Source organism: Pseudophryne corroboree, chromosome 12 (genome assembly GCF_028390025.1).
Source record: "Pseudophryne corroboree isolate aPseCor3 chromosome 12, aPseCor3.hap2, whole genome shotgun sequence".
Taxonomy (NCBI): Eukaryota; Metazoa; Chordata; class Amphibia; order Anura; family Myobatrachidae; genus Pseudophryne; species Pseudophryne corroboree.
Window position 1 is genome coordinate 172842836 of NC_086455.1, and position 13857 is coordinate 172856692.

The window sequence follows — 13857 nt, forward strand, 5'->3', positions numbered from 1 at the left end:
CGATGACAAGAGAGTCATACTGCAGGCTGCGCTCCATAGGTTTCTAACCGCAAAGGGTGTTGATCCCTGTTTTACACATATCATTTGAATTAGGACAGTTCTCAGGCCTTTGTTTTCTTTTCACGTTCCGAAGCCAAGTGGCTCGGACAGGCCTATTCTGGCCTTACAATCCTTTTAGTCTGTGATTGCTAGTTTAAACAAGAAAGGGAGTTTTACGTGTCCCTTGTCTTCAGAGATGCCTGTTTACTGATTTCCGTTGGACAGGCTTTTCTCAGATTCCCCCTTAACAGGATTCTCATTTTCACTGTAAGTCCTTTACTCTTCTCTCTTCCGCTCCCACAGAGTTTAGGAAGATAACAGAATAACTCTTTTTCAAGGGCAGTGGGTGACGTTGGTTCCCTAATGGGACAATTTACTGCTACTATCCCACTCTGTACATTAGGTGGCTTCTGAATATCCGGAGGATCCACGAGCTTCTGATTCGACACAGATCCAATTTATGCTCCGCATAGACGTTTCTCAACACGGTCCGTCAGAGGTTTTTTCATTCCTCGGCACCAGAGACTCTATTTCTTCAGTCAAGTTGCGACGTAATGAGTGGTCGCCTCCATTCCTCTCGGAACGGGGGACAACAATCTTGTTTCCAGATCAAGCCACCAGGTCAGACTCCTGGGTGAGGGAACATGCCCCGGAGTTTTGTCAGCTGGTCCGCTGTGGGCGGAGATTTCGGATCGACCTCAGGGCGTTCTGACTGACTCTTTAACCCTTTATTACTCTCGGACGGCAGTAGCCGTGGAGGCCCTCAGGGCTCCGGGGAGTTTTCTGGTTATTCTATCCTGCCTCCTTTTCTATTTCTACTTCATGTTCAGTAACACAGGAGGGGATTATGCGTGCTAGTCCTCTCGGTGGCGCTGGTTGGGCCACGCATGACTTGAAGATACAGATACGCCTGTTGTCAGTAGAGGAGCCTTGGCTCCTACCTCGACGGGACTGTCTACTTCAACAGGCTCCTTTTTTTTCTCCTTGTTCAATTTTACACTGGTTTCGGTTACCCGTGTGACTGTTCACGAGACCTCAGAAGGGAGGAGTTCCCTAGTTCGGTTAGGCCTACTGGGCTCCGATTTCAGAAGTCTATTACCTCTTCTCGCTTTTGCCACTTTGGGAAAACTTTATGGAACATAATGAAGATAAAAGGGGGTTTTTCCCCCTTCTTCCAGTTACCATTCATCTTTGGTTTCTCTGGGAGGTTTTTTGCTCCGCTGCGCTTCAAACCACACTGACCGGAATTTTAGGTCTCTGCCTTTTTCGCTTTTCTTCCAAATGAGATTAGCCTAGCGGCCGTAAGTTCGGCCTCTTGTTCAGGGAGTACTCTATTGGCAACTCCCCGGGCTCGGCTTCGGCCTCAGCGGTCGTTTCTTCCAGAGGGGAGGTCCATTTTTCATATAAATCTGACACTAGTGGTTTTCAATCCTCTCTGAATGTTGTCAGGGCTCGTCAACTCTCTCTACAGAGGTCTCAGGCTATTCGATGAAGTGTTTTTTCTTCTTTGCTCTGGACGATGCTCCCGTACTAAATAGCCGGGGCCCCAGCATATGCTGGACAGTTGGATACATCTGATCATCAGACAGTCTTCTTGGCGGTTACTAGGGAACCTCCGTTTTCCAATTCAGCGCGCTTTACGCGCATTGTAAGACCTTCGTGGGCAGCCGCCCGCGGGGTCTCCATGAATATTTTGTCGGGCGGCTACTTGGTCAAACCGACATTCGTTTTGTCAAATTCTACAAGTTTGACACTTTTACGGCCTCTGCATCACTGTTTGGCCGAGCAGTTTTTACAGGACTCTCAGCGCTTTCCCACCCGTTTTTTGGGAGCTCTGGGACGTCCCCATTGTAACTACACTCCAGTGGCCCCTAGTGGATGAAGGAGAAATCAGGATTTTGGTACTTACCGATAAATCCCTTTCTCCGATTCCACAGGGGCCACTGGACGCCCGCCCAGCGCTGTTTCTCCTGATTTTTGTTTGATTAACGATTGCAGATCACCATATGACTGCTTGTTGGGTTCAGGCTAGCCTGGTTTTTTGTCAGGTTCTGTTCCAGGTTTAGTTTGTGTTCGCCTGGTTTACAGGGCGTCGTTAACCTCCTCTACCTTACGGTTTGTTTATTACAGCTCTCCTCGGGCACAGTTTAACGTAGACTGGCTTGGAGGGGAGATAGTAGGGGAGGAGCTAGCCACAGTGTGAGAATTTTTAAAGTGCCAGCTACCAATACCACCTACTATCTCCCCATTGTAACTACACTCCAGTGGCCCCTGTGGAATCGGAGAAAGGGATTTATCGGTAAGTACCAAAATCCTGATTTTTACAAGCTCTCCTTAATTGTTTAGCTATTTAAACATTTGTTATATTTTGTCAAAAGACATCCAGAATGTCCTTAGGAGCTGCCTGATGAAATGATATAAAAATTTTATTTAATTACCCAGGTGCTTTTTTACTATATATAAAAAGTGTTATAGCGCCCAATCTATCAGGGTAAAATATTCCCTGATTGTTTTGATGTTCATTCTATAAAATGTTGAGTATAAGCTAGGGGGGGCGCCCCTCGTTAGAGCTGTGACTGTACCAGACTTCTCTCACAGCATAGGGCGCTAATAACACGCGGTAAGCACGGGCTGCAGCACCATAACCTGATATCTGTTGCTCGCTGGCCACTAAGCAGCGGTATAACAGAACCGTGACTCCGTGTCGGCTGGCAGCAAAGCTCCATCATAGGTACTGTATTGCAGTTGTGTCACCGCTTCTCCTAGTGTAACATTGTGTCCCTGCCTTCATGTTGTGACAGGCTCACTGCGGTTCATGCGGAAAATCGTTGGCCTGAAGGATGAATTCTACAACCGATACGTCGTGAAAAGCTTCCTGTTTGAGCCCGTGGTTAAAGCCTTTCTCAACAATGGTTCCCGGTATAACCTCCTGAACTCTGCGATCATCGAGATATTTGAACACGTCAGAGTGGTGAGTGGTCTGTGTTACATCGTGTATGTGCTGGATTGTGGGACGCTGCTGTCAATGATTTTGGCTCAGAAAAAGGAATTATTTTTTTTCACAAACAGAAATCTGATAACCAGATAAACATACACACACTCACTAAAGGCCCGTACACACTGGCCGATATATCGTCCGTTCTCTTGAACGGCCGATATATCGCGGGACAGTCGGCCAGTGTGTACGGCCGATACGTCTGTGAACTCCGTCGTTCACAGACGTATCGCGTCGGCCCCGCAGCACAGCCGACAGCCAATATATCTACCGATATATTGGCGCGTCGCTGTTTGTGTACGGGACGGTCGTCCGACCGCCCATACAGATGCTGCGGCGGTCGGCGGTGATTGATAGCTGAACTGGGCGGACTTGTGTACACGCCCGCCCAGTTCATGATGTCAGTCCCCGACGGATCGGGCAGTGTGTATGCTCAACACACTGCCCGATCCGTCCATAGATATATCTGCAGATCAATTGATCTGCAGATATATCTATTAGTGTGTACCCACCTTAAGGGGGTAATTCAGATCTGATTGCAGCAGCAAATTTGTTGGCAGTTGGGCAAAACCATGTGCACTGCAGGGGGGGGGGCAGATGTATCATGTGCAGAGAGAGTTAGATTTGGGTGGGTTATATTGTTTCTGTGCAGGGTAAATACTGGCTGCTTTATTTTTACACTGCAATTTTAGATTTCAGTTTGGACACACCCCACCCAAATCTAACTCTCTCTGCACGTGTTACATCTGCCCCCCCCCCCCCCCCCTGCATTGCACATGTTATATATGCCCCCCCCCCCCCCCCCCCCCTGCACTGCAAATGGTTTTGCCCAACTGCTGACAGATTTGCTGCTACAATCAGGTGTGAATTTCACCCTCAGCCGTGCCCGGCGTTTATAACGTTAGAGGCTTATCCACCTTCTGATAACTCCGATTTAGCGGTTTCTACATATCTTTCAGAAAGCTTTTAGCAGAGCTGTTTGTGTTTCCATGGTCCAGGCTGCGCGGAGCGCCCGGCAGTGCACACCAGCTGGAAGCAGTGTCCAAGGGAGTGGGAGGCAAACAACTCTGATTTTGGTTACGTCTTCAGACAGGGGGACCTTAGGAAAAAAAAAGTTATGTGGCCTAGGTTGCAGGAGGGATGTACCATCCAATAAAGTGGTCATTGGCCCATTAGATATAATGCGATACGTTCTCTGCGAGTACGGCCTCAGGCGTTTTTAGGGGAACCACTCTGATTGTTCCAGTTAAAGAGACAGTAAAGTAAACAGTCTGCCAATCACAGGCCAAACAGTGGAACTGTACTGAATGCTGAACAGTGCGATCAGACAGTCTAGCACCACAGAAGTTACCCTGTGAATACATTTGCTTCCATTTTTACATTACAGAAATAAGGGAACATAAAATGGAGACAGGTTGGTAATCCACGCTGCTGTACACTAAATATATATGTAATTGTACTTGGCTATGGTGAGAACGCCCTGCGCTGTTACCTCCAGTTATCCCCCCTCCATTGTGTATTCTGAGTTTCTGATGTGTCCAGTACTTAGTACATTACTTGTCTCTTACAGGAGGATATAAAATCATTAACTGCTCACATAATTGAGAATTACTGGAAAGCGCTGGAGGATGTGGATTATGTACAGACCTTCAAAGGACTTAAACTGCGATATGATCAGCAACGCGAAAGACAAGACAACCCCAAGTTAGACAGGTGCCCTCGTGCTGTGTAGTCTATCACCCTGATGAAGGTAGAATGGGCGGTTAGCCTGCAGACATGGCGGCCTGTGTATATAAATACTTGTATGTCCACTGGTGTATTCTCTGATCACTTCCCAGCCATTACCTGCAGATCCCCTCCACAGCCCCTTCCTGTACTAATGACCTGTGTCCTGGTCCTAGGAGGAACACGCCGCTTCTCTTTGTACCCCTAGTGTAAGGCTCTGATATGGACTTAAGATGTGTCCTTCCATGTTATGTGTTACACTTCCACTGAGCTGCAGGGTGCCACTATCCCTAAGAGTGGGATAAGGTGCAGCATCTCCTCTACACTCCAGGCTATCGGTACGTCATGAGTCCACATCAGAGTCTTGGTGGGATGGCGGCTGTTTAGGTTCATTTAACACCTGCCCGTTTCATGCATTGCGGCTGTCATTTTCCTTCCTTCATCCTTCTTGTCATGTCTGATAAGAGGAGTACTGGAGGGCGGCATCAGTCAGATAAACAGTCACTGTAAATTGCTTCGTTGGCAGTCAGACCAGAATACCACCTGTGGCGTGGGCGCCCACTCCTGTAGTTTGTGCCACTGATCTGAAAGCACCAGCCTGATCTACAGAAATATTGTATTCTATTCCTCAGCTTACACAGCTTGCCGCACCTACAAGAGGGGTGAGGAGAGATCTCCCCCTTCCACCTCCTCTACAGAAGCCTGGGGGAGCTGGTCTTCACATGAGAGTGCTCAGCCAGGGGGTCTTTAGGCTCCATAGCAACTTTGCAAAATGAACCAGCTTAGGCAAAGTCCGTGCAGGGGTTTGTGAATGGTTTCTCCTCCTTGAAAAGGATTCTGGAGTACGCCTCTTCAGCTAGGCCTTGGAAGCGTCTAAGCCCTGTGGTGTTCCAGTCCTCGGGGAGATCAGATTCTGCTTGTCTTCTAAAGAGGAAGGCAAGTTGGCTGAGTATTCAGACCTGGGGGATTTTTAGTGCAAAGTGTGCTGCAAGAGCTAAACATTGTGGACAGTGAGGCATTGGAGGTGCTGACCATTTGCTGTTTAAAAGAAAGAGAAACCTCTAGATTCCTTCTCCTTTGGAAGACTTAAGCAAAGCATGGGCCAAATTTGAACAAAGGTTCCAGGTCTCACACAGATTGCAGACTCTTAATCCTCTTGAAGATATTGAATGCTACGGATCTATGTAGAGCATATAACAAAAACTGGAGCCGTCCTATGGTCTGTATGTATGGCTGTGGCACCTCTGTTAAAACCCATCTTAGCATTAGCTTGGGGTAACAAGACGGTGGAGAGGTGGTCAGCATCTCTTGGAGGACTTGTGGTCCAGTAAACCCAAGCTAGATTTCCGAATGTCTGGGAGACATGACTCCTGATGCTGAGCTCATTGGGTCTAGGGCAGAGGTTCTCAAACTCTGTCCTCGGGAGCCCACACAGTGCATGTTTTGCAGGTAACCCAGCAGGTGCACAGGTGTATTAATTACTCACTGACACATTTTAAAAGGTCCACAGGTGGAGCTAATTATTTCACTTGCGATTCTGTGAGGAGACCTGCAAAACATGCACTGTGTGGGCCCCCGAGGACCGAGTTTGAGAACCTCTGGTCTAGGGTTTCAGCCTTAGTAGAGTCCAGGCCTTCCTCAGGTAATGTCTTATTTAGTCCAGGACAGGATAAGAGTATTATCCAGGCCACTGAGGGAGAGACTTTCTTTCCACCTATGTTCCAAAACTAGGGGTCCAGTGTTTCAGTGCTTTTGTTCTGCAGGTAAAGCAAGGGGTCCAATGTTCAGAGGACCATCCTCTGTCCATGTCCAGAGATCAACAACGGGAGAAAAATGGCTAAGAAGCTAAGTAACCAAATTCCAAAGTCTCGGCATAGTTGGAGCACTTGTAATGGGAGACGGTCTCCCGGGGTAACTGTTCCATTCCACTTCAGATCCCTGTGTGAAAGGATTCATAGCTCAGGGTATAACTGATCTCCTGAAGTTCCCTCCCTGATGATGTTTCACTACTGGTCTTCCCAGAGGAAAACTGGGCAACTATTGTTTGGCCAGTTTTATTTAAAATCCCCATAGCACCATGGTTTAGCTCAACCTGTTCCAAGATATACGGCTGAATGTAATAGTCTCCGAGTTCCGGAGTTGCAGGAATTTGTGCGAGTCTGGGTGTTTTCTTAAAGCAGCAATCATTTACACAAAATTCCCGCACCTCCGGAACTCTGAGGCCGTTACGTTCATCCGATTTGTCATAAACGGCATGTAGCAGCAGCAGATAATTTTCTCCATTGACATCATGGAGGCATACCTGCATGTTCTCTTCTGTGGATGTCCCCAATGTCTTCTCAGGTCGCAATACGGGGCTCATTTCCAATTGTGGCCTTTACCTAATGACCGGGTTTCAGCGCCAGTGGTGTTCACAAATAACAGCGGCTTTTCGGAGGTCTGGGGAGCTAATCTTCCTTGCACTATTCTGATGGAGGAGAATCCACAACCTCATCAGGGGTCGTCCAAGCTCCTGATTAAATGTACCGGTACGCAGAGAAGTGGTAGACGTTCTAGTCTGCGGATTTCTTTATCATCCACTAGGGGTCACTGGAGTACTCTTGGGATATGGACGGGCTTCTGTAGGAACAGCACTGAATATTTAAATTTAGAACACTCCACCCCTCCATATCCCAGAGTACCTCAGTGTATTACCTCAGTGTTTTTTCTGTGCTCGAAGTAGTAACAGCTCTGTGGCTCAGGTCACAATTACTTTGAATTATTATTATTTTTTTTTCTATTTTACACATCCCTTTCCCCCTTCCAAAAGGCAGGGTCAGGGATAGTGCAGCTGCTGATAGCAGCAGGGGCGTGTCGGGCCTCTCTGAAAGAGCTCCCTCACAGCCATACACACACAGATCTTGTGTACACAGGCTGGCCGGCGCTTACTAAGAAGCCCCGTCGGAGCCTCTTCACAGACGTTTCCACAACTATTGCAGGTATGTGAGGGGGGAGAACGGGGCGGTCAGCTTCCGCTGCCGCCCCGACGTGTGGGGAAGGCGCTGGTTTTCGGCTGACTGCGCTCGCCGCATCGGCTCCGGCCGCCGGGTAACGTAGCCGCTACAACTGCTCTGGCCGCCGGGTCTCAGCTCCGGCGCTTCTTACAGCTGCTCCCCGCGTCTGGTCCGCCCGCCGCTTCTCTTACAGACATCTGCTCCCCGCGTCTGGTCCGGCGCCGCTTCTCCCAATGCTCCGGCCGCCGCTTGTATCGGCTGCGGCCAGGTAGTCATAGCGCTAAACACGCGCTCCCAGTCTTCCACGATGCCCGGCCGCACTGCACGCTATAGAGCAGATGCGAGGGGGGGGGGGGAAGGGACAGCAGCAACAGGCTGTTGATAGTTTGCCACAGATTTATATATAATATAATGATGTTTATGCTGGCAGGGAGACTGTTTATAAGATCAGTATGGAATGCACTGTGATTATATGTATAAGCATGGCAGCCATTTTAACCATGCTTCCTGTGTCTTCCTGCTGTGATTCCAGAACGTTCCAGTACTACATCTCTACTCCACCGGAGGCGCAGGGGTGTTAGTGGGAATTTGGGATCACATTTCATAGTACTGGCCAAGTGTACTGCACTTGGCCAGATATATATATATATATATATATATATATATATACAGAGACACCTTACTGCTATTTCTCTATCGTCCTAGTGGATGCTGGGGTTCCTGAAAGGACCATGGGGAATAGCGGCTCCGCAGGAGACAGGGCACAAAAAGTAAAGCTTTAGGATCAGGTGGTGTGCACTGGCTCCTCCCCCTATGACCCTCCTCCAAGCCTCAGTTAGATTTTTGTGCCCGGCCGAGAAGGGTGCAATCTAGGTGGCTCTCCTAAAGAGCTGCTTAGAAAAGTTTAGCTTAGGTTTTTTATTTTACAGTGAGTCCTGCTGGCAACAGGATCACTGCAACGAGGGACTTAGGGGAGAAGAAGTGAACTCACCTGCGTGCAGGATGGATTGGCTTCTTTGGCTACTGGACATTAGCTCCAGAGGGACGATCACAGGTACAGCCTGGATGGTCACCGGAGCCTCGCCGCCGGCCCCCTTGCAGATGCTGAAACAAGAAGAAGGTCCAGAATCGGCGGCATGAAGACTCCTCAGTCTTCTTAAGGTAGCGCACAGCACTGCAGCTGTGCGCCATTTCCTCTCAGCACACTTCACACGGCAGTCACTGAGGGTGCAGGGCGCTGGAAGGGGGGCGCCCTGGGAGGCAATGAAAACCTATTTTTGGCTAAAAATACCTCACATATAGCCTCCGGGGGCTATATGGAGATATTTAACCCCTGCCAGAATCCGTTAAGAGCGGGAGACGAGGCCGCCGAAAAAGGGGCGGGGCCTATCTCCTCAGCACACAGCGCCATTTTCCCTCACAGAAAGGCTGGAGGGAAGGCTCCCAGGCTCTCCCCTGCACTACACTACAGAAACAGGGTTAAAACAGAGAGGGGGGGCACTAATTTGGCGTTAGAAATATATAAAAAAGATGCTATAAGGGAAAACACTTATATAAGGTTGTCCCTATTTCTCCTTCATCCACTAGGGGCCACTGGAGTGTAGTTACAATGGGGAGATAGTAGGTGGTATTGGTAGCTGGCACTTTAAAAATTCTCACACTGTGGCTAGCTCCTCCCCTACTATCTCCCCTCCAAGCCAGTCTTAGTTAAGTGCCCGAGGTAGCTGGTTCACTTGGGTTTAGCTGAAGAATTTTCTTCTTTTTTCTTTATTATTTTATTTTTCTTACACACACTCACAGACTGGCAGCTCTGCCACTGCCAGTCTGCACCGTGGGAGCTGCCGGCGGGGTCCCATCGCAGCTGCGTGCGGCTAGGGATGGGCCCCGGCTGAGGGAGACACTGAGCTCTCCTGAGTTGGCGGACACCGCTGCGTGCGGCGCGTGTCGCGGCCACTCCATCCAGCAGAAGATTCCGGCAGCATGGCAGCGGTGAGTATCAAAAATGGTCGGACACCGCTGCGTGCGGCTTGTGTCGGGACCACCCCACCACAGAAGATTCCGGCTGGACGCCGCTGCGTGCGGCGTGTGTCGGGGCCGATCCACCAAGAACACAGTGGTGAGTGAAGTATACTTTATTTGTGGTGGCTATGTATGTTTTTAGAGCAATCTGTTTATTGTTGTACAACCCACTCCAGAAGGGCTCTCTGGGGCTGTAATGTACTTTATTGTATCCTTACCTGTCCTCCTCATGGAGAAACAGACAGGATGATTGGGGGAGGCTGAGTATGTGTTTATACAACCCTGACTGAAAAACGGGTGTGTGTCATTCTGATAACCCTCTGCTCCCCCAGCTCCCCGCACCCCCCGCACAGATCCCCACTCAGCGCGACTCACAGAGCCGGCACAGGGATCCCGCTCGAGCGCAAAGCAATGTTTAAATTTGGCGCCTTGTACGGAGGGGGCGGAGCTAAGTCCCGCTCTGTAGAGCGAGCTCAGCGCTCCCTGCTCCCAGGCGGCGACTCGCGCTCTGTTCAGCGCAACACTCCCCGGCGGCGGCTAGCAGATACAGGGCTCTACTAGCGCTGTATAGCGGGCTCAGCGCTCCCCGGCGGTGACTCGCAGGCCCAGCGGAGGGTACAGCTCGCTTCCCGCTTAGTTTTGCAATAAGGCGCCATAGCCGGGGGGCGGAGCTAACTCCTGCTCTGTACAGCGGGCTCAGCATTCTCCGCTCCCCGGCCACTGTTATAGTGTAATAGGCATTTATGTGAGTTTAATGCACATGGTGCTGGGGAGAATGTGATATAGTCAGAGTGGCTCAGCACTAATCCAGTTATCCACTATATAGATTTTATCGCATAGCCCAGAGGAGTTTCACTCTGGCGGCCATTTCCTCCCTGCACAGACCTGGCTTCATATTTGCAGTGTCTCCTATAGCCCAGTGGGCTAATCTTGCATACTCAGAGACAAATACAAATAAAGTCCCAGGTATATTAACAGTTAACCCGCTTTACTCAGTGGGCTCCCAGGTCTCCCCATCGCTAGGCAACAGCTCTGGGATTTGTAACTTTTCGATACTTCAGGCTGCTGAAATATAGATACATTCCTCCTGCAGTAGAGTCCTCTACCCAGCATTTTCCTACTTGCAAATCAGGGAACCTGCTCTATTACAGTAGCTGGGACTCAGCTCAATAATAATTAAAAGGATCTACTGTGCAGTATTTATTTACCTACGGTGTGTGTGTATATATACATATATAGTTATGTTTGTGCATGTATATATATAGATATATATATTTAGGTGCGTGTAGGTATGTATATAGATAAATCCATAAAATACCAGATATAGGGGATAAAAGCCTACGGCCACACCACCCTGAACACGCCCGATCTCGTCTGATCTCGGACACTAAGCAGGGTCAGGCCCGGTTAGTACTTGGATGGGAGACCGCCTGGGAACACCAGGTGCTGTAGGCTACTTCCGCAATGTTTTCTAATAACAACATCTTGCACATAACATTTTCCCCCATCTTTCTCACAGGCTGGTCACCATTTTGAAAAGCCAGCGGAACCTCAGAGAAACATCTGGTGCACCTTAATTAGCGGTACACTAAATACAGGGCGGGGTGTTGCCTTCCCTTTATTATTCCTTCTTGTCACTAGTTACTAATGCTATTTGTAATTGTGGAATGCGTGTAAGGCATCAGACAAATAGCGCTGCGGCTCAGTACGCTAGTAGCGGGTATCTGAACAGGGGTTTGAATCCAAACAAAACTTTAAGGAGAACTCCTATAGCCTAGGGCTAAGACTCCTGTCCCACAGCACAGCGTTGCTGGTTCAGGTCTCCGCTGCTCCAGAAAGTTTATTTTAATCGTATCGGTCACTACACATTATAGTGCAGACCTTACGTAGGGCTCTGTTTATTTAACCCACCTTTTCTCCTTTCGTTTGTCTCTCCTGGGATAGTCGAAGAATTCCCTCTGAGGTGTGAGGTATGCGGCGGAGCCATCTGCTTCGCCCTCCACGCACCTGCACACCCCTGTTTGATCAATGATGCAGGTAATGTCACTATTATCCAGACAATAGCTCATCAGGTAAGCCCTTGGACTTTGGTTTCCAAGGTCACAGGATCAAATCACAGCGGGACCAAACACACCTTTCCAAAAATAAACTTTGCTAACATTCCATGCATTACTGATGTCTGTTTTCTGTGGATCTGAACCAGTGTCTCAGAATATACAGGTACATAATACAGCAGTTCATCTGATACTGCAGGTAAAGGAGGAGGACACGTCAAGTCCATCAGGGTTCCACGCCATTGACGAAAATGACAGCGACTGGTTCAGTTTCGGATGAGCTGGGCAGGCTCCGGTAGGCGGCCGACAGACACCCGAATACACAATATCAGGTATCAAACAAGGTTTGTTTTCCTATCTTTTCCCCGCAGATGGCAGGAGATGGTATCAGAACCTCTCTAAGGTATACACCTCGGTGTATCGCCGGTCCATCAAGCCGCCGTTTTCCTGAGGCAACCTTGCTCAGGGATCCATCGACATATGCGGCAGCATGGTTCTACCGTATCCGGAGCAGGTAGGTTGGGGAACAATTGTCCTCTAGGTTACAGGATGCTTCGCATCAGGATCAATTGATACTTTGATACAGGTCAGAATCACGATTCTGCTTTATGTTCCTTGGAGGTCTCCATGTCTACAGACTCGGACCCTGCATCTTCGCTTGGGCTGTCTTAACCCGACGACCTCTGGGGCTGCGACAGTGACAAGTAAACATGAAATCCTACGGGGCAGATGGTTCTGGGGAAGGAACTTTCTGCAGGATTTCTTGAACCAATGGAGGTAGGTCCACTTTGATTTCTCCTACTACTGCCCCAGCTCCAAGACAGACCTTTACTGGTCTTCCCTTTAGATTTTTTCGTGCCCTTTCAGGTTTTTGACTCCACACGGGTGATATCTTCGTCGCCAGGGGTTCTCAGGGTAAAAAGGCTGAAGCAGAGGTTCAACATCCTCAGTCCAGTCTGATTTTATGTCATCCTATACACCCATTACACCTGCAGGGTCCCAGGGTAGGCGCAGGTCGATGGGAGAAGGCTTGGGCGGTTACAACCGTCTCAGGAGTCCCTCGGCATGGGTCGGCTGATTTACGATGACAAGAGAGTCATACTGCAGGCTGCGCTCCATAGGTTTCTAACCGCAAAGGGTGTTGATCCCTGTTTTACACATATCATTTGAATTAGGACAGTTCTCAGGCCTTTGTTTTCTTTTCACGTTCCGAAGCCAAGTGGCTCGGACAGGCCTATTCTGGCCTTACAATCCTTTTAGTCTGTGATTGCTAGTTTAAACAAGAAAGGGAGTTTTACGTGTCCCTTGTCTTCAGAGATGCCTGTTTACTGATTTCCGTTGGACAGGCTTTTCTCAGATTCCCCCTTAACAGGATTCTCATTTTCACTGTAAGTCCTTTACTCTTCTCTCTTCCGCTCCCACAGAGTTTAGGAAGATAACAGAATAACTCTTTTTCAAGGGCAGTGGGTGACGTTGGTTCCCTAATGGGACAATTTACTGCTACTATCCCACTCTGTACATTAGGTGGCTTCTGAATATCCGGAGGATCCACGAGCTTCTGATTCGACACAGATCCAATTTATGCTCCGCATAGACGTTTCTCAACACGGTCCGTCAGAGGTTTTTTTCATTCCTCGGCACCAGAGACTCTATTTCTTCAGTCAAGTTGCGACGTAATGAGTGGTCGCCTCCATTCCTCTCGGAACGTGGGACAACAATCTTGTTTCCAGATCAAGCCACCAGGTCAGACTCCTGGGTGAGGGAACATGCCCCGGAGTTTTGTCAGCTGGTCCGCTGTGGGCGGAGATTTCGGATCGACCTCAGGGCGTTCTGACTGACTCTTTAACCCTTTATTACTCTCGGACGGCAGTAGCCGTGGAGGCCCTCAGGGCTCCGGGGAGTTTTCTGGTTATTCTATCCTGCCTCCTTTTCTATTTCTACTTCATGTTCAGTAACACAGGAGGGGATTATGCGTGCTAGTCCTCTCGGTGGCGCTGGTTGGGCCACGCATGACTTGAAGATACAGATACGC

General features: G+C 49.1%; 1 protein-coding gene and 1 non-coding gene across 3 annotated transcripts in view; both read left to right on the forward strand.

Annotated features, from left to right (window-relative positions):
• Window positions 1-13857, forward strand: part of PPP4R3A (protein phosphatase 4 regulatory subunit 3A) — a 116596-nt gene that overhangs the window by 82863 nt on the left and 19876 nt on the right. For both annotated transcript variants that reach the window (XM_063948582.1, XM_063948583.1), the window contains 2 exons: window positions 2841-3010; window positions 4605-4747. In XM_063948582.1, the coding sequence (XP_063804652.1) occupies window positions 2841-3010; window positions 4605-4747 (313 nt within the window). The remainder of the gene's footprint in view (window positions 1-2840; window positions 3011-4604; window positions 4748-13857) is intronic.
• LOC134981396 (5S ribosomal RNA) lies at window positions 11108-11226 on the forward strand. The gene has a single exon (XR_010190589.1). It is a non-coding gene; the product is annotated as a 5S ribosomal RNA (ribosomal RNA).